Here is a 20,135-nt window from a genome sequence, read left to right as displayed (position 1 = left end):
CATCTGCCTAAGTCATGAAAAGTTGAGAAATGATGTAGCTACTGTGGACACTCTGGAGTCACAGCTTGCTCATTAGTGAGCACTGAAATTAGCATGTACAGTGAAAAAGTTACATCAAGCTAAACACACCCTGCGTGGAAAGATGCTAGAAAGCAATATGCTATTCTTTCACCTGGCACAGCCATTTCCCTTCCTCCTTCCACAACTGGACACCAGATGAAGTAGTTGTTTGTATTTGGGGTCATAGTGTATGAAGCATAATACCTAATTCCTCAGCACTGTGGAAGCGGGCACTGCCAGAGCCTGCGTGGGAGGGGAAACCAGCTGAGAGAGAGCGTGGCCACGTTCCCACCCTGGGACACAGGCTCACCCATGGGAAGGCCAACTGTAATCGGCTATACCATTCACTATTAAAGATGTTTATTTACATTTTAAAAATTAACTGATATATCTGTGAGACCATTCTCACTGAGTAGAATTCATAGCTATTCCTCTTCACCTGAAAAGGCTCTAGTATTGTTAGAAGGTTTGAGTTTTCAGATTTCACAGGTACACCCATCATGTCCCCCACCATTCTCCAGCCCTGTCTAGTTAACTGCAGAGGGATATGAGCCTTCAGACATCTTGGCTGCTGCCTCAATCCTTGGTCACCTCACTTATTGTATGACTGGGACTCCACAGGTCTGAGTTCTTCTGTACCCATCATGGGATATTGTATCTCAGAGGACTAAATCAGTAATAGATTGAAGCTTCTCCTTCCCCAGTGTTTTCTGAGAAGTGTTCCTAAGTAGTAACTAAGTGCCTATTGCTAAAATTTGACAGGCGCTATCTATTTAGCCGACCTGCAGTTGCCTCTTTATTATAAAACTTAAGCTCCTTATTGAAAACAGTAGCCTCTAAGCTGCTGGGCAAATCTGAAGAGAATAGAACTCCCTGTAGTCATTCTGCTAAATGCAGGACATGACAGTTTTGAAAGAATTTGAGGATTTTTTTCCTAATACAAGTTATGTTGGGTAGATTTTTTTTTTTTTCTAATTTGTTTTTTTGTTGCAGGTGGATGTTCCCAAGGCCTTAATTATTGTCGCGGTTCAATGTGGCTGCGATGGGACTTTTCTGCTGACCCAGTCAGGCAAAGTGTTAGCCTGTGGACTCAATGAGTTCAACAAACTGGGTCTGAATCAGTGCATGTCTGGAATCATCAACCATGAAGTGAGTATCCCATTTGGTGTCCTAAATAAACCATCAGAACCTCTCTAGGTTGAAATTTCTTTGAAAATGCCATTATTGGTTTGTGATCACTTAAGAATAAAGTGAGGATCTCCACAGATACTAAGTCCAGGAAAGGTAGCCAGCCACAAAAGAATACATACTATATGCTACCCATTATTTGAAATTTGTGTGCTAAGTCTCTTTAATCGTGTCTGACTCTTTGCGACCCCATGGACTGTAGCCCACCAGGTTCCTCTGTCCATGAGCTTCTTCACACAAGAATACTAGAATGGATTGCCATGCCCTCCCCCAGAGTGTCTTCCCAACTCAGGGATCAAACCCACATCTCTGACATCTCCTGCGTTGGCAGGCAGGTTCTTTACCACTAGTGCCACCTAGAAAGCCCACTGATGCCCATTGTTTGAAGTTTAAAGGCAAAATTAACTTATGGCAGAAGTCAAAATAGTGGTTACAGAAGTAACCACTTCTGTTACTTCTGGGAGGAGGGGTATAGGCATTAACAGGAAAGATAGGAGAGAGCCTAGGATGGTGGCAATGGTCTGTATCTTGATCTGGGTAGTTTTTATGTTTATATACCTATAGAAAAATATATCAAGCTGTATAGTATTATATAGTACATTATACCTCAATAAATTAGTTGATTATAAACAATCAAGTGATGGAATTCAGATTCTACCTTGTCCCTGAAATATAAACACAAGAAAATTAACATTATGAAAAGAAACATTTTTCCATGTATCACCTCCCAGGAGAGTTTTTAAGATTACTCTCAAATCACTGATCCTATATAGGCTTATTAAATGTAATTACTATTACCTCCTTCAAGCATGTCATAAAATACACCTCTAATATTAAGCCCTAGTCCTCTCTTTGTGGTAGTATGAGTTTTCATCCTTTTCTAAAGATTCGTATTAATAGACAAGTTTGCTGACTCAATGGAAAAAAATGGAATTAATTTTAAGCAGTCTCTGTTTTAAAGTAGTGATCGTGAAATGGGGGAGTACACATTTGGAGCAAGTCTTGGGAGGGTGTCTGTGTAGTTTGAAAAGATATATTCAGAATTAACGTTACTTGATTTGGGTTTTGTTATTGCATTATATTGTGAAATTTTAAATTTACATGACAAGATTTATTTTTATGCTAATCTAAGGGGATGTGGGTTTTAACAGGTTGAGAACTTTGTAGGTAAAATTAGGTCACAGTAAACTGATAGCTTAGTAGGTTAGAGAGTCTTCAAGATTCTTTAATTCCTTGCCCTGTTTTTGTTAGCTATGCACAGTGTATAACCAAGACAAATGTCAATGATTCTGTCCTTATATAGATGCCTTCTGGGATGGAGAGTTCATGTTTTGCATACCCTAATTTAGGAATTTAAAATTCCGTTGTCAGAAAGTCCAATCTCATACTAAATTCTCTGGTTACATATTGAACTTATTTCTTTTTTTATTCTGTTGGAGATGAAAAGTTACCTGGTACCTTCTTAATAACATGATTTGCTTGAAAGTCCTTTTGGTCACCCTGACAATATTTTCAGCCTATTTTCCCTCCATTTTTTACCTCATGAGTCTTTGCTTATCTTGTTCCAGGCATACCACGAAGTTCCCTACACCACCTCCTTTACCTTGGCCAAACAGTTGTCCTTTTATAAGATTCGTACAATCGCCCCAGGCAAGACTCACACTGCTGCTATTGATGGTGAGTTGATTTACAACTGTGTGCACAGGCTTTAGAATTTCAGGTTATTTTATTCTATCAAGTAGTAGCTCTTCTTAACTAAATGTATTCTCCTTATTTCCCCCCATCATCAAGTATTATCTTGTTAACGACTTGGGCATTCAAGTAAATGTTTTATTGGTAATCATTACAAATGTATAATCAATACATTTCTTAAGGAAAATGTCATACCTATAATTTCTGGCAAATACTGTCTCTAATTAGCACCATCTATAAGTTTTCTAAGTTAAATAGTACCCATTTCCCTCCTTTAAAGTAGAGTATATAGGGCTTCCCTGGTGGCTCAGTGGTAAAGAATCTGCCTGCCAATGCAGGAGACCCAGGTTCCATACCTGGTTGAGGAAGATCCCACATGCCACAGAGCAGCTAAGCCTGTGCACCACAGCTACTGAGCGTGTGCTCTAGAGCCTGGGATCTGCAACTGCTGTGCTGCAGGTGTTGTGTGTAGGTGTAGGTGTTGAAGCCTACATGCCCTAGAGCCTGTGCTGCACAAGAGAAGCCATGGCAATGAGAAGCCTGCACACTGCAATGAGAGAGTAGCTCCCACTCGCCACAGCCAGAGAAAAAGCCATTGCAGCAGTGAAGATCCAGCCAGCCAAAAATAAAATAGATTATTTTTTTTTAAAGAATATATAATATTGAGTCATTCCCTCTCTCTAATTGGTCATAGTTCCCCTAACTGCCCTAGGTCCGAAGTTATGTGGCAGTTTATACTTGTATACTCTCAGTAACCAGAAGCTAGTCCGTGGGACTCTGCATTGTGTGCCTTTTCTCTGTTTCATGATCATTTGTACCTGGTTATTTATTTTTGCTTCTGTCTCAGAGCGAGGCCGGCTGCTGACCTTTGGCTGCAACAAGTGTGGACAGCTGGGCGTTGGAAATTATAAGAAGCGTCTAGGAATCAACCTGCTGGGGGGACCCTTAGGTGGAAAACAAGTGATCAGAGTCTCCTGCGGTGATGAGTTTACCATTGCTGCTACTGATGGTGAGTCTGTTCACATTTCAAACTTGCTGGACAGATGGGTCTATTTTAATTTGGGGGTGTGAAAGAGGTGGACTGGTCATGTATAGCTGGGTCATATGTTTACTTTTTTATTTGTGTTAAATTGGTGGTCATGTTTTTATGTAACCTTATTAACTATTCATCTGTCCAACATAGTGATTGTTGTAAAAAGGTTAGATTTCTAGGAAATGGCAAGTTAGTACTCTTAAATTCCTACTTTTTTTACTTTTACTTTTTTGGCACAATGTTTTAAGAATTATCAAATACTTATACCTTGCCCAGCACCATATTGGTTCCAATAAATGTTGGCTGAGTAGCTAGAGAGATGAATGTGTGTGCGCACCTGTGTGCTCAGTCTTGTCCAACTCTATGTGACCCACCAGACTGTAGCCCACCAGGCTCCTCTGTCCATGGTATTCTCCAGGCAAGAATACTAGAGTGGGTTGCCATTTCCTGACTCCGGGGATCTTCCTGACCCAGGAGTCGAACCTATCTCTTGTGTCTCCTGCATTGGCAGGCAGATTCTTTATCACTGGTGCCACCTGGCTAGAGAGGAGAACATCATGATTTGACCTTGCTCCTAGGTTGAGGTCACTGCACTGCAGTGATGTCCTTCAGTTCAGTTCAGTTCAGTCGCTCAGTCGTGTCTGACTTTCTGCGACCCCATGTATCGCAGCATGCCAGGCCTCCCTGTCTATCACCAACTCCTGGAGTTCACTCAGACTCACGTCCATCGAGTCCGTGATGCCATCCAGCCATCTCATCCTCTGTCGTCCCCTTCTCCTCCTGCCCCCAATCCCTCCCAGCATCAGAGTCTTTTCCAATGAGTCAACTGTTCGCATGAGGTGGCCAAAGTATTGGAGTTTCAGCGTTAGCATCATTCCTTCCGAAGAAATCCCAGGGCTGATCTCCTTCAGAATGGACTGGTTGGATCTCCTTGCAGTCCAAGGGACTCTCAAGAGTCTTCTCCAACACCACAGTTCAAAAGCATCAATTCTTCGGCGCTCAGCTTTCTTCACAGTCCAACTCTCTCATCCATACATGACCACAGGAAAAACCATAGCCTTGACTAGACAGACCTTTGTTGGCAAAGTAATATCTCTGCTTTTTGACATGTTATCTATCTAGGTTGGTCATAAGGGATTGCTAAAACTTGAAAGGCTGTATACCGTGTGTCTCTCAACTTTCTGAATTGGTCTAATGGGATTTTCTTCTCTTTCCTTTCAGCTATTTCTTCTCCTCAGCATCTTCTTGCTGTTACTTCTGCTACCCTTTACTCCCTTTCCTCTTTCTTCTGCTTTCTTTTTTTCTCTCTTCCTGTATCACCTTGATTTTTGTAGCCACTTCTTTTTGGTAAGTGGTGAACAGCAAAACACATTTCATTTTCTTATCTGTTGACTCTTTTTTTGTTGTTGTTATTGCTCATGCTCAGAGATGTCTTTGTTTTCTTTCAGTCTGTGCCTGGTATTTATACAGGAGAGATCCAGCAATAGTGTCAGACAAATGATCTGTTACCATACTTAAGGAAGTGAACCAGCCTTCAGAGTTGTTTATCTCAAAACAGTGGGTTTTAGGGAACAGACTGGTTAGTTCATGCTAGATAACTGGAAATGTTAGAAATAGAATCAGGATGTCATTGAGAATTAAAAATACTGTAGCAAATTCAGTAGCACTTTCTGACAGGGCCTTAGAGAGGGAACGTTTCTTCAGTGTAAACATCTGTGTACTTTTCAAGTTAAACTTCAGAATGATGAGTTTAGAATTAGATTCTGTGACTGGGCATATTACCTACTGATGTATGTTCCTCTGCTTCTCTGAACTGTACTTGATCACCTCACTCACATGGCAGACATCAACTGTGTGCCTACTATGCTCTAGATCCTCTTTTAGGCCCTGGGAATATGGAAGTGAGTTTCAGTAAAAATAGAACTGTGATCCAGCAATTCCATGCCTGGGCTTATCTCCAAATAAAAGGAAAAGAGTAATTCAAAAATATACATGCACCCCAGTGTTCATAGCAACACTATTTACAATAGCCAAGACATGGAACCAACATAAGTGTCCTCCAAAAGACGACTGGATAAAGAAGATATGGTATACCTATACAATGAATGGGATATTACTCAGCCATTAAAAAGAATGAAATACTGCCATTTACAACAACGTATATGGACCCAGAGGGTATTAGGTTTAGTGGAATAAGTCAAAGGAAGACAAACACTCTATATTAGCACTTACATGTGGAATTAAAAAATAAAACAAATGGATGAGTATAACATAACACAAGCAAACTCACAGAGAGAGTGAGAACAAACTAGTAGTTACCAGCAGGGAGGAAGAAGTAGAGAAGAGCAATTAGGGGCATGAGATTAAGAAATGCAAATTGCTATGTATAAAACATAAGCACAAAAAAAAAAAACATAAGCACCAAGGATATATTGCATAGCATAAGAACATATAGCTATTATTTTACAGTAAATTTAAGTGGAATATAATCTATAAAACTCGAGTCACTATGTTGTACATCTGAATCTAATAAAATATTATAAATCAACTATACTTAATTAAAAAAAGTCTTAGAAAGCTGCTCTCCTCAGGGAATTCATAGTCTAGTAGGGTCGGGGAGATATACATATAAACAGATTAGTGCAGTCAGGTAGGTTCTCTGCTGTTAATTGCAGTGTCCGGCTCTAAAGCTTAAAGTGTCCAGGGCTCAATCCTTCCCTCCCTTCATTTTCTGAGTGAGGTTATTACCTTAAATCCTCCCTTGTACACTAATAGCCTTATATTACCATCCCTGACTCCCAGACCCACTGATTCAACAGAATGTCTAAAGATAAGGTGGCTTTATAGCCCAGTCTTCCCAGATTGGTCCTGATTCATGCCTATTCTCTGAGCTTAATTGTTAATAGCACCCCCTTTTCATTAAAAAGTGTCCTGATTTGTAGAAGATGTAATGAGCATCCCAAACAAACTTACTGTGTTCCAAAACAAATTTCTGATTTTTTGTTCAAATTCGTTCTTCCTGCAGCCTTCCTGTTTCGGAAAATAACACCTCTGTCCTACACCTCACATTCCATCCATTAGCAAATTCTATAGATTATCTTTGAATATATCCAACCACTTCACTACTACGTCAGTTCATGACTACAACTGATCTCTCTACTTCCACCCTTGGGCCCCTGCAGTCCGTTCTCCTCATGGTAACCTGGGGGATACTTTTAAATACCTACTGTTAAGTATCTTTACTGGTCTCCTATCTCAAACAATAAAAACTAAAGTCGTTGCAGTGGCCCACATGACCCAGACCTCAGTCACCTCCTGACCTCTTCTGTAGCCACCGTCCACTCCTTTACTTTGCTCCACCTGCAGAGGACTTCTTCCTCTGTGTTTGTGATACTCACCTTACCTACATGGAGCTTTGTACTCAGCTGTTTTCTCTGCCTGGAAAGCTCTTCCCCTGGATAGACCTGGTTCCCTCTCACTTCAGTAGGTCTGCTCAAGTATCAGCAAGCACTTCTCTGACTACACTATCTAAAGAAATGATACTCCACTGTTACAGTTTATTTCCACTTTTCCTTATTGTTGATCTTCCTTCAAAGCACTTAATACTACCTAAAGTAATTAATCAGTCTCTCCCCACTAGAAGGTCAGTTCTACAAGGGCAGCAACTTTGTTTTGTTCACTGCCGTCTTCCCAGCACCTCAAGCAGTGCTTGTCATGAAGTAGATGCCCAATAAATACTTGAATGGATGACCAAAAATGTTGAATGAGTGAATGAATGGATGGCAGTGTGTAGAAGTGATGGTCATTTTTACCTGGGTGGCATCAGAAATTGTTTAAGCTTTATACAAGGGAATAAACAGGGGCAAAAAATCTTTTTAGCTCTAGAGCATAAAGGTGGGGAATCCAAAAGAGTTGGGAAGCCAATGTTCTGTTCAACTTTCTGCTATTTATTTATTTCTTACAGATAATCACATTTTTGCCTGGGGCAATGGTGGTAATGGTCGCTTGGCAATGACCCCCACAGAGAGACCCCACGGCTCAGATATCTGCACTTCATGGCCTCGGCCCATCTTTGGATCTTTGCATCATGTCCCAGACCTGTCTTGCCGAGGCTGGCACACCATTCTCATTGTTGGTAAGGGTTCCACGTGTTGGTTAGGATGGCTTTGACAGAGGATTGACCCACACCTAAGTTACTGAGGGTCACACTCTTACAAACAAAGTGTCCTAAAGAAAAGAAGCTACTTCTGTAATCTAACAGTGATCAGATGGGAGGAACAGAACATTGTTATTTCCTCAGTTTTGTCACTTGCTATCTCATGAAAACTTTGGGCTCTGCCCCCTTAACATAGAATTTGTTACTTCTGGTCGTCTACTAATTAGTTTATCTGTAATCATGCTTTTGTGAGAAACATTTAGTACACCTTTAAAAAGAAACTAAATCATAACTATTTTCTGCATAAAGATTCCTTTGTTATGAACTAAATTATAAAGGCCTGTGTAAAGGTCTACAAGTTCAAAGGTCAGTGGTTTTCAGCTTTGGCTGCACATTAGAATCCCTTGAGGAGTTTTTAGAAATCCCATTGTCCTGACCAATTAGATCGGAACCTCTGGATTGGGACCTAGGCATTGCTACTTTCTAAAGCTTCCCAGCTAATTCCAAAGAATAGTTAAGGTAGAGAGTTGCTACTTCACATAGTGATTATAGTTAGAGCTGCTAGTGGTGCTTGGCTTCTAATATTTATATCTAAAATAGTAATTAGTTGTCTGGTGTGAGAGATAGCAGTTATTGCCTAGATTAAGTCCCTATCCAAGTCTTGTCACTTTTCCTGCCTCTAGCTGTAAACAATGCTTACCTACTGAATATTTTTCCTCAGAGAAAGTATTGAATTCTAAGACCATCCGTTCCAATAGCAGTGGCTTATCCATCGGAACTGGTAAGTAGCAGTATCTCAGGTACCAGTGGTTTTTCTCAGGTGCGAGTCTTTGGGTTGAATTCCATGCAGTCTCCCCCAAAAAAAGGAAATAGGAAATATCTTTGGGAAATTAGGAGCACAGTGATCAAGAGGGAAGAGCATATTTTGGTAGATTTCACAATAGATGATGACTTTCGTTTTGTGGTCAGGGGGAGAGTACATCTTTGCCACCACACATGTGGGAGTAATTACGCGGCTAGCCCAACAGTGCAATGTGATTTCTGTACTGTTCTCTCCTTAGAATGCCGGGGGCCATGTGTTCTGGCCACCCTTTACTTCTATGGTGTTCCAGGGGTATTCTAATCTATAGAAATAGGCCTTCAAAACAGGCCCTCAGAATTAAAAGTTGGCTTTACTTTCAGTGTGGTCAGGAAAGTCAGCCCAAAGGTCTCTAATACTTTTCCTTTGGCTGCTTTCTTCATGGTTCCCTTGTTTAGGGCCTTGCTAGGAAACTGAATCTGTGTTCCTTTTGGTTTTCCATTTGCTAGAGTACCTATGTATAGTCCTTGATGTCTCAAAACTGGATATTTTGTAGAATCAAAACAGATAAAGACCCAGAATGAAAGCAGATTAATCCTCCAAAAAGACAGCTGAAAATCTAATCCAGACTTGTTAAACTCTAGTTGACACAAACACGCATCATACCTATTATTAGTTTTCTTTAGTAACTCATTGCTCCGCGTCTGTTTGTCCATATTAATATCTGTTACAAATGATAAAGTATCTTTTTGCTAAACACAGCTGTTCTGTTACAGCTTTATTTTACTGGAACAGTATTTAAAGGAAAAACATAAGATTAAAAGCACATGTCCGTTATCTGGAAGATGTAAACTCTGTAAGAGCAGGGATTTTTGTCTTTTCTCTTCAATAATTTTATCCACATTGCTTAGAAGAGTGCCTTGCAAATGGTATTATAATTAGTCAGTAAGTATTGTTGATTGAATGTGTTACAGCCATCCAGTGAAATATTATATGTGTTCAAATGAACAACATCTATAAAGTTCAAGCAGAATAAATAATATATTGTATAAAGATACATAAGTGTGTGATAAAGTTTTTTTTTTCCTCAAGAAGAAATGAAAAATACAAAATCAGATTGTTATATCTAAGTAGGATGCCAGAGAAGGAAGGGAATTCACAAGGTCGATAGAGCAATATCCTTGTTCAGTCCTGTCCTATAACTCTGCAACAGTCAGAATGTTCTGTATCTGTGCTGTCCGGTGTAATAGCCGCCAATCGCATGTGGCTGCCAAGCGCTTAAAAAGTGGCTCTTGTGACTGAAGAACTGAATTTTTAATCCTGTTTAAATTTAAATAACAAAATATAGCTAATTGCTAGCATATTGGAAAGTAATTGTACTTTCACATAGTAGATTCATGTATGTTTATTTTGTTAGGCTTCAAAACTTACACGTTATAAATAGCCTTATGTATATGTCAATGGAAATATAACTTATTTTTTGTAATGTAATTTTTTTAAAGCCATTTAAGACAAAAAAGCAAGCTTCAGAGATTATTTTGGCATCTACAGTTGTGCTGCTTCAATACGAGCACAGTGTGGCACAGTGCAGTCCTCAAACCAAGTTAGCTGGTGGCCATGAATAAATAATCCTTTACATTTAACTGTAAAAGATACCATGCAATTCTTTTTGTTGTTGTTTTTTGGCAAATTTCTTAGTTATATTTTTCTTTGGCCCATTTGAAAATTCAGTTTCATTTCCTGACTGTGCATCAGCTCATCTTCATTAAAGGTAACTTGGAATCTGCTGCGTGACATTAAAGAATCAGCCATCACATTTTTTGTTTTTGTTGTTGTGCTTAGTTGCTAAGTTGTGTCCAACTCTTTTGCAATCCCAGGGACTATATCCCACCAGGCTCCTCTATCCTTGGGATTTCCCAGGCAAGAATACTAGAATGGGCTGCCATTTCCTTCTCTAGGGGATCTTCCTGACACATTCTTTACTACTCAGCCACCTGGGAAGCCCTCATATTTTTTTAAATTCTTACAGGTAGTCAGTAAAGAATTTGATGAACTTAATGGTTGAGGACTTCTCTATTCAATTGTTTTCCTAGAAAGGGAATTAATGGTGAGTTTATCTGGCAACTTTAAGAGATGTTTGGCTCAAATGTGAAAAATCTTTTGTATTCAATATATAAGATGAACCTCTATGGAGGATGTTGGACTCTGAATATTTAAGGTTTGGATGCAGTGGTTGGGGTGATTATTCAGTAATCTAGTAGAACATTGATAATCTGCTGAACATAAGTACAAGCAAGTTTGGAAAGTAGAAGTGAATACTGTCATAAAGATCCTGATGCACAATACCTTGTGTAAAGAACTAGAAATTTAGGCCCAGGTATCTGACTTACACTGTTGCTGTTCCACTTCACACAACTCTCAGAAACTCTCCAGGGGTTGGTGGGGTTGTCAGCTGGTAAATACTGTTGCATAGCAAAGCTCTATATTTCTGTGCTATGTATCTGTCAGTGGTTCAGAGCTCTAGCCCAGGAGGTGGCAGCGGTGGCGGAAGAGAAGACGACAGTCAGCAGGAATCTGAAACTCCTGATCCAAGTGGAGGCTTCCGAGGAACAATGGAAGCAGACCGAGGCATGGAAGGTCTCGTCAGTCCCACTGAGGCCATGCGGATCAGCAGTGGGGCCAGCAGCTCCTGTCCTGGCTGGCTTCGAAAGGTAGTTCCTTTGGTGACAGGAACTCTGTAGGGGCTAGAAGGATCTCTGTTTCCCATGTGCTGCTCAAGTGCTTTGCAGCAGGCATCTAGGTTTCTGATTTCTGCCTGAGCCGAAATCATCAAATCTCTAATCCTTTTTCTTTCTGACAAGAAAAGATAAGGTGGTCTCATACCTATATTACTTAAGTGAATGGAAATTAACGTAACCTTCCTTGAAAGAAGTGTTTGTAATGCATGTGTGCGAAGATTAAGCTTATAGATTTTGTACTGTGGTTCGTAGAATATCAAGGTAGTTGGAATGCCTTACAGTAGAAAAATGCCTTAACAGTGGTTACCTGTGAGTGATGGAATTACGGGTGATTTTTATCATGTCCCTTTGCCTATCAATATTTGCACATTTTCTACAGTCAATATTTATAGTTAGGGACCTCCCTAGCAGTCCAGTGGTTGAGACTTTGCCTTCCAAAACAGGGGATGCAAGTTCCATCCCTGATTTGGGAGTTAAGATCCCACATGCCTGCTGCTGCTGCTGCTAAGTCGCTTCAGTCATGTCTGACTCTGTGCGACCCCATAGACGGCAGCCCACTAGGTTCCTCTGTCCCTGGGATTTTCCAGGTAAGAGTACTTGAGCGGGTTGCCATTTCCTTCTCCAGTGCATGAAAGGGAAAAGTGAAAGTGAAGTCGCTCAGTCGTGCCCGACTCTTAGCGACCCCGTGGACTGCAGCCTACCAGGCTCTTCCGTCCATGGGATTTTCCAGGCAAGAGCACTGGAGTGGGGTGCCATTGCCTTCTCCATGCCTAGTGGCCAGAAAAAACAAAACATGAAACATAAACAGTATTGTAACAAGTTCAATAAAAAGACTTTACAAATGGTTCACGTTAAAAAAGAAAATCTTAAAATTATAGTAAAGAGAAATTTTAAATCACGCCCCCCCCCCAACAAAAAAGAGGGAACCTCTAGATGTAAGGCTCCCTCTGTAACAATATTAAACTTGATAGCTACTTAGGAATGTGAATGAAAGAAGCAGCGCACAGCTCCATCTAAAACTTCAGCGTTTAGCAGCCTGGCAGTTAGCCTCACGGCAATCACCTTAGAGCTTCCCAACTTGAATAGCCTTTGTTGACTGAGCGTGTTGAGGCATCACACTGGGTATCAAAAAGTGTTCTTGAAATTGAGTTTGAATTCCCTTCCCTATCTGCTCCTCAAAGGAAGGACTGCCAGTACATTGACTGACAGGGCAAGCTGTGTTGTAACCACAACTGTCCTGCTCCGCTAGAGGGTGCCGATGACACGTCAGCGTGAAAGCTATAGCAGGGAAGGAATTTGGACAAAAGTGAAAGGCTCAGATGGAACTGATGAGATTCTTTCTCTCATACGTAGGAGCTGGAAAATGCAGAATTCATCCCTATGCCTGACAGCCCATCTCCCCTAAGTGCAGCTTTTTCAGAATCTGAGAAAGATACTCTGCCGTATGACGAGCTACAAGGACTCAAGATGGCTTCTGAAGCGCCTTTGGAACACAGGCCCCCAGCAGGAGCCTGGGTAACTGAGCTTTTGCCTTTAAATCAAGACTAGATAAACAGTGGCTATAAGCTCTGCCCCATTCTCCTGGCCTCCCTGTCTCTCCCTCTAGCTTCATTGTTTCCCAGCTGCCCAGCATCAACTCACACCTCCTGTTCAGTAGTGCTTAAAGCCTCTACGCAAGGCTAAACTGACTTCTGTGGAAAGTATTTACCCTTTCGTATTTCTGACAGGCCGACACCTTTCTATACCAGATGATTGTCTTTCTTTTCTCTCTGCCTTCAGTTCAGTTCAGTTCATTTCAGTTGCTCAGTCGTGTCCGACTCTTTGCAGCCCCACGGACTACAGCACGCCAGGCTTCCCTGTCCATCACCAGCTCCTGGAGCTTGCTTAAACTCATGTCCGTAGAGTCAGTGATGCCATCCAACCATCTCATCCTCTGTTGTCCCCTTCTTTTCCTGCCTTCAATCTCTCCCAGCATCAGAGTCTTTTCAAATGAGTCAGTTCTTCGCATCAGGTGGCCAAAGTATTGGCCAAAATATTTCAGCTTCAACATCAATCCTTCCAATGAAAATTCAGGACTGATTTTTTTAGGATGGACTGGTTAGATCTCCTTGCAGTCCAAGGGACTCTCAAGAGTCCTCTCCAACAGCACGGTTCAAAAGCATCGATTGTTTGGTGCTCAGCTTTCTTTATAGTCCAACTCTCACACCCGTGCATGACTACTGGAAAAACCATGGCCTTGACTAGACAGATCTTTGTTGGCAAAGTAATGTCTTTGCTTTTTAATATGCTGTCTAGGTTGGTCATAACTTTCCTTCCAAGGAGTAAGCGTCTTTTAATTTCATGGCTGCAGTCACCATGTGCAGTGATTTGGGAGCCCCCCAAAATAAAGTCTCTCACTGTTTCCATTGTTTCTCCATCTGTTTGCCATGAAGTGATGGGACTGGATGCCATGATCTTAGTTTTTTGAATGTTGAGTTTTAAGCCAACTTTTTCACTCTCCTTACTTGCATCAAGAGGCTTTTTAGTTCTTTTTCGCTTTCTGCCATAAGGATCTTGTCATCTGCATATCTGAGGTTATTGATATTTTTCCCAGCAGTTTTGATTCCAGCTTGTGCTTCTTCCAGCCCAGCGTTTCTCATGATGTACTCTATATATAAGTTAAATAAGCAGGGTGACAATATACAGCCTTGAAATGCTCCTTTCCCGATTTGGAACCAGTCTGTTGTTCCATGTCCAGTTCTAACTGTTGCTTTCTTGACCTGCTTACAGGTTTCTCAGGAGGCAGGTCAGGTGGTCTGGTACTCCCATCTTTTTAAGAATTTTCCACAGTTTGTTGTGATCCACACAGTAAAAGCCTTTGGTGTAGTCAATAAAGCAGTAGTCGATGTTTTTCTCTCTGCCTTAGAAGTACCAAAATTGAAATTCCAAAATTCAAGACCAGTTTTTCCTGACATTGTGAGGGTAGGTTGGAGTTTTAAGTATATGTAAGAAATAATACTTGTAGTCTATTGGGAGAGCGATGCATTTATTCTCAACTTTGGTAGAAATCAAATTGTGGTAAATATCTCAATAAAACTGTAAACGGGGGATCATCAAACTTTTTCTAAAGGACTGCATAGTAATTATTTTAGGCTCTACAGACTATACATTCTCTTGTAACCACTCAACACTGACATTGTAGCATAAAAGCAGCCAAAAATAATGCCTAATGAATGTGCATGTTTATGTTCCAATAAAACTTTATTTTACAAAAACAGGCCGTAGGCTGGATTTGGCCTATGGCTATCATTTGTTAATCCTTTTTAAAAAGTATAGTAGAAGATGGGAGAAAAATCCAGGCTAGCATAATTGAAAAGCTTCCCAGAAGAGGAAATAAGGCCTTTGCAACTTCAAGGTAAACATTTTTATTCCTCTGTCAGTTAGCAGTCTTGAATTGTTTTAGTGATACAGTTTATGGAACACCTCTTAAATCTCTTCTAAAGTGTGATCCACTATATTTCATGAATATTGACCCTTTGAATTATGGTGTCCTCACTGTGAGCATACTTGTTCCAAACCAAATTGTGTATTCTCCCACAACTTAATATTGGGAATATATTAATGACTTTAAATTATTTCACAGAGTCCTCCAAAATAGATGATTTTTCTTTTACCTTACCATAATGCAACTGAGGCACTGAGAGCTCCCTGGCTCTGTGACGTTAGAGCCAGCCTCTACAGTAATCCCAGAAGTTTTCTGTTTCTCTTACATTGACTTCATGTGTATGTGTGTTTTTTCTTGTTACTTTAAAAGTAAAATCTGGTAGCACATAGAAGGGACATTGGATTAGGGAGCTGTAAAATCCAGGCAGAAGCTCCTATGACCCCTTTTCTCCTGTCTCTCTAGCCACCTCGGCTGAATCCTGCAGGAACATGTGCTGGGAAGGCAACACCCTTGGCTCCTACCTGTGCGTGCAGTACTCTGCAGGTGGAGGTTGAGAGATTGCAGGGTCTGGTGTTGAAGTGTCTGGCTGAACAACAGAAGTTACAACAAGAAAACCTTCAGATTTTTACCCAACTACAGAAGCTGAACAAGAAATTCGAAGGAGGGCAGCAGGTGAGAGCATTAAAAGAATAATTCAGTTTCTAATTTTGTTTTGAAGAATCACAGAAACAGAACACCAGTCACTGAAATGGACTTACTTCTTTGCAAGTACTTATTTTTTGATGGTGTAGTTTTTGTAATTAACCCCAGAAGCTCGGTCTGTCTTTAGGCACCTGGATTGAATCATCTCATCACATAACTTCCATTGTTTTTTTGTTACCTTTTTCTTTTACTTATGAAAAATCTTAAACATTGCAGTTCAGTGGACTCCCGTATATCCACCATCTGTATTCAGCAGTCGTTAATATGTTGCTGTGATTGTTTCAAAAGTGTATATGTTTAAATATGTGTTGGTATTTATCCATGTGTATTTGAAATAGGATTGTGTGTATGTGTGTATATATTTTTTTTCTTGAGCTAAACCATTTTCAAATAAATTATGGAAGTCATGACATAGCTGCCCTAAATACTTTATTACATACATCCAAAAATAGACATTCATTCTTCTGGAGAACCATAGTATTATTATCACACTTAACAAAAATAACACTAGGATTCTTAATTCTCACTAGTACTCAGTTGACACTCAAATTTTCCAAGGTTTCCCACAAAAAAAAATGTTCTTTACAACTTTTTATCAGACCAGCAACCAGTTAAGAACCTCCTTTTACATTATGTTTCTTATTTCTTTTATGTAGAACAATTCCCTGCATGACCACTCCTACCTGCTTTTTAAAAGTAGTTTTCATAGCATTGGTTTATAGAAGCAGCAGGGTTAGTCGTGTAACAGAATGTCCTAAGTTCTGGCTTTGTTTTATCTTCTCGAGACGTTGCTTCACTTGTTCTTTTGTCCCTTGTCATTTCTGTAAACTATAAGCTAGACTTAAGGCTTGATTAGATTCAAGCTAAGCATTTTTGGTAAAAAATACTTCACTGGTGTTGCTGCTTGCATCATTTTTAAAGGGTCATAGTATTGCTCTGTATAGAGTGAACTAGGATAGGGAAATACTGTGAACCATTGGCTTTTTCCTTTACCAGCTTTACACGTTTGCACAAATCAGTTTGTTTCTCTGAGCCCTTGTTTTCACCTGAAAGAAGAAAATAATACTGCCTACCCTGTATGGTTGTTTTGAGGATGAAATGAAATAATGTCTGTGAAGGTATTTTGGAAAGTAATATACACACTTGAGGTAAGCATGGAGTGATTGGCAGCAGTAGCAGGCAGGAGGACCATTTTGCCTAGGGCTGTTAGAGTTTTAAAACCAAAAATTCTGCAGCCCAGAAAACCCTGCAGCCCTAGGCAGATTGCAACACTTGGTCACCCTACCTGCAACAAGTGTACAGGAGTGGACCTTACATAAAGTCCTGTTACTCAGGTAGTAGTATGGGCTCACAAAACCGTGAGCCCTATACAAAGCCCTATACATTCTTAGGGGTTGGCGTTGAAAATGTAGTCCTGAACTGCCGTAACCAAGTGGCAGTTAACCTGGAACTGTGTTTTATCTGGACAGGTGGGGATGCATTCCAAAGGAACTCAGACAGCAAAGGATGAGACGGAAATGGATCCAAAGCCTGACTTAGATTCAGATTCCTGGTGTCTCCTGGGAACAGACTCCTGTAGACCCAGCCTCTAGTCTCCTGAGCCTGTCTAGCCTCCAGGAAACTGGGATCCAAAGACCTTCACAGCACACTTACTGAACGCAGAGCGCGCTTTCCTGGCTTCGTTCACTTGCAGACAAGGAGCGCGAGGCGGAGGTTCTGAAGCACTTTCCGTGTACACTTGGAGAGTAGCACTGCCTATTAGGATCTAGGAGTGGTTTTGTGTTGGAGAACGGAGGGCCCCATGGCCCTGGCTTTGTCCTCAGTGACTGCCATAGCAACAGCAGCTCTGTACCTCATCTGGTGATCCCACCTTTGAAGAGGAGACACGATGCTCACGTTCATTTTGCTGCTAGCAGCTTATATCCCACTTATCACTTTCACCGTTAATTGGAAGCTGCCTTGGGAATTCAGTGCCAGGCATTGCACCTCTGGGTGGAGGAGGTTAAAGTGTAAAGCTGGAGAGGGCTGCAACCAGGTGCAGCCCGTCCAGGGTCATCTGGAGAGTGGTGAAGTGTTCTAAGCCCTCTCAGGAGCCTTAGTCCAGGAAAGTATGTCTGGTGGAGCCAATCTCCAGCTTGTTTTCAGAAAGTTGAATTTGTGCAGCTGAATGCTTTAGGAGGAACAATGGGCTTAGGTTGCTTTTCCTCTGAGAGTTGAGTGGAACTTTTTCAGTGAGGAGCAGAGAAAGAAGGGCAGGTCCCTCCTCGTCACACAGCAGGAGTGTCAGGGTGGGATTTCCTAGCTTTGGAAAAGCCTTTTGAGAGATGAGGCGTCTCAGAGAATTGAGTCCATGGGGCAGAGGGAATGGACTTTGGAGGAAACCATGAGGGGAGATCCTCCTTAGCTGCCTCTGCTTGGCATCTTCGAGAGGACCTAGAGTGACTTGAGTCTTCTCCCCTGAGAAGGCTACTTGTGCCTCTGCCTTCGTGGCTCTTAGGGTTCTAATCTTGACATCAGCAGCCCCAGCCACTCCCTTTCTGTATGTCTAGTCAGTATTTTTCCCCTTTTGGTGTTTTATGAAGCCATATCAGTGAATCTGTATCATCTTTCCTACTTGAGTGGCCCAGAGCCAGCACCCAAACCTGGTAGTCCCTGAAGCCTGACAGAACAGGAGGATCCTGCCAATTTGGAGAGGAATTTGGCTGAGAGCCAATCCCTGTGTCTTCGTGTCCTTGTAGACAGCAGCAAGCCAGCTCTTCCAAAGAGAGCAAGTGTCCTAGAAACGTTTGATGGTTTTACTTAAGGAGGTGAGCTTTGTGTTTCCAGCTCACCTTTACATGAGCTGCCTTGATGACTGTCACTCCTACCTCCTTAGAAAGAGCTGAAATGATCTGTTTCATTTTCCCCAACCAACAAGTAAATGTTTGGTATCTATTTAATATTTTGGAAGGACCTGTGCAATGGAAATTTTGCCATTTCCCTAAAATTGGTGGTGTGAAGGCTGCTGCTCCAGGAAAACCCCACAGCTGGGGATGGGCAACTCTACTCAATGGGATCTTCTTTGGTTTGATATTCCCATTGTTTTCTCAATTCTGGGAAGCCTAGTACAATGGTACTAATGTAATCACCGAAGCCTTTTCTTAAAATAAGGGAAGGGGCCAACCCTGGATTAAAGTTACAAGTTCTGGGGACTTGGGGGGTTTGCAACAAACCCTAACAATGGGTTTTGGTTCATCATGTAAATGCAACTTTGATTTTTTTTAAAAAGGACTGACTGGCCTTTCATGTTCCTGTATCCCTTATGCTCACCATCTCAGCAGGCCTGAGAGGCAGGGTCAGTTTGGGTGTTAATCATGAGTATTGCTTGTGCCATGGAACCGAGGGACATGGGCACGTTGCTGAGACCGTGGGGTGAAGGAGCACTGAAGGGAGGGTGGGAGCCCTGGCTCCAGAGAGGGAGTCACTCTCCAGCAGTGAGACGCTGGGGTCGTTTGCTCTAGCATGTTCCCTTGGGAAGTCTTGGTTTGCTGTTAATCTGGCTGAGAATCTAAGTTCTGTGCCTTAGAGACAATTTGCACTTTCCCAAATTGTGCCTGGGACAGCCATATGATTTTTCCCACCAAAAAGCTATGCAAACAGAAACCAGTTCATAGGTGGCAACCACACATCAGATAAAAAAGTGAAAGGTGAGGCAGCAGAAATGCCTTTGACTGGTTTTCTATAGCTAATTTTAAATTGTGTCCTACTTTTCTTCTTTATGTAGTGCTAGGTGTTTTAAGTTTTCCAGTAGTATTGCTTTTGCCTTATAGTATAACCTGAGTTACTCCTTGCTCTGACATTGTTGCTGAAGAATTAGCTTATTGTTGTTAGCCAGATGTTTGAAAGGTTGAGGGTGGAGTGGTTTGGCATTTCTGTTTTAAATAAACATTTCAACTCTCAATCAGTGCTATGCCTCTGAGCCTGCACATGACCTTAGTCACTGGGGATCAGATACACACAGACTCCAGGCCTTCGTGAATCTTTGATTCAGTGAGTCTTTATATAAATAAATAAATGCAAGGGGCATTTGCAAAGAAATAATCTTTGCTTCTTTCCAATTTGTTTTTTCTTGCCAATAGAATCATTTTTGCTGCTACAACTTTCTTCCCCTGACCCTCAAACTTCTAAAATATAGTGCTCAAGGTGCCGAAGGAAAAAAACATGAGCCATTAAAAGAGGAAGGGTGATGTCTTGTACTTATCTCCTCAGTCACAGTGGGCTTTTTCAAGTGATACTGCCAGTTTATGTTTATAAAACTGTTTTCCCTCAGAAAGGCTGAACTGTATTTGGTCTCCCTGACATAG

The 20,135-nt window shown here is 41.2% G+C and overlaps 1 protein-coding gene across 1 annotated transcript in view; it reads left to right on the top strand.

Annotated features, from left to right (window-relative positions):
• Positions 1 to 19,737, top strand: part of NEK9 (NIMA related kinase 9) — a 39,554-nt gene extending 19,817 nt beyond the window's left edge. The window contains exons 14-22 of the mRNA XM_052646169.1: positions 1,054 to 1,209; positions 2,817 to 2,925; positions 3,788 to 3,949; positions 7,938 to 8,108; positions 8,851 to 8,910; positions 11,437 to 11,639; positions 13,020 to 13,181; positions 15,553 to 15,762; positions 17,262 to 19,737. Of these exons, the coding sequence (XP_052502129.1) occupies positions 1,054 to 1,209; positions 2,817 to 2,925; positions 3,788 to 3,949; positions 7,938 to 8,108; positions 8,851 to 8,910; positions 11,437 to 11,639; positions 13,020 to 13,181; positions 15,553 to 15,762; positions 17,262 to 17,384 (1,356 nt within the window). The 3' untranslated portion in view covers positions 17,385 to 19,737. The remainder of the gene's footprint in view (positions 1 to 1,053; positions 1,210 to 2,816; positions 2,926 to 3,787; positions 3,950 to 7,937; positions 8,109 to 8,850; positions 8,911 to 11,436; positions 11,640 to 13,019; positions 13,182 to 15,552; positions 15,763 to 17,261) is intronic.
• The last annotated feature ends 398 nt before the right edge of the window (positions 19,738 to 20,135 follow it).

This window comes from Budorcas taxicolor, chromosome 10, assembly GCF_023091745.1.
Source record: "Budorcas taxicolor isolate Tak-1 chromosome 10, Takin1.1, whole genome shotgun sequence".
NCBI lineage: Eukaryota > Metazoa > Chordata > Mammalia > Artiodactyla > Bovidae > Budorcas > Budorcas taxicolor.
The sequence above is the reverse complement of the archived record's forward strand: the minus strand, read 5'-3'. Positions and strand labels throughout refer to the sequence as shown.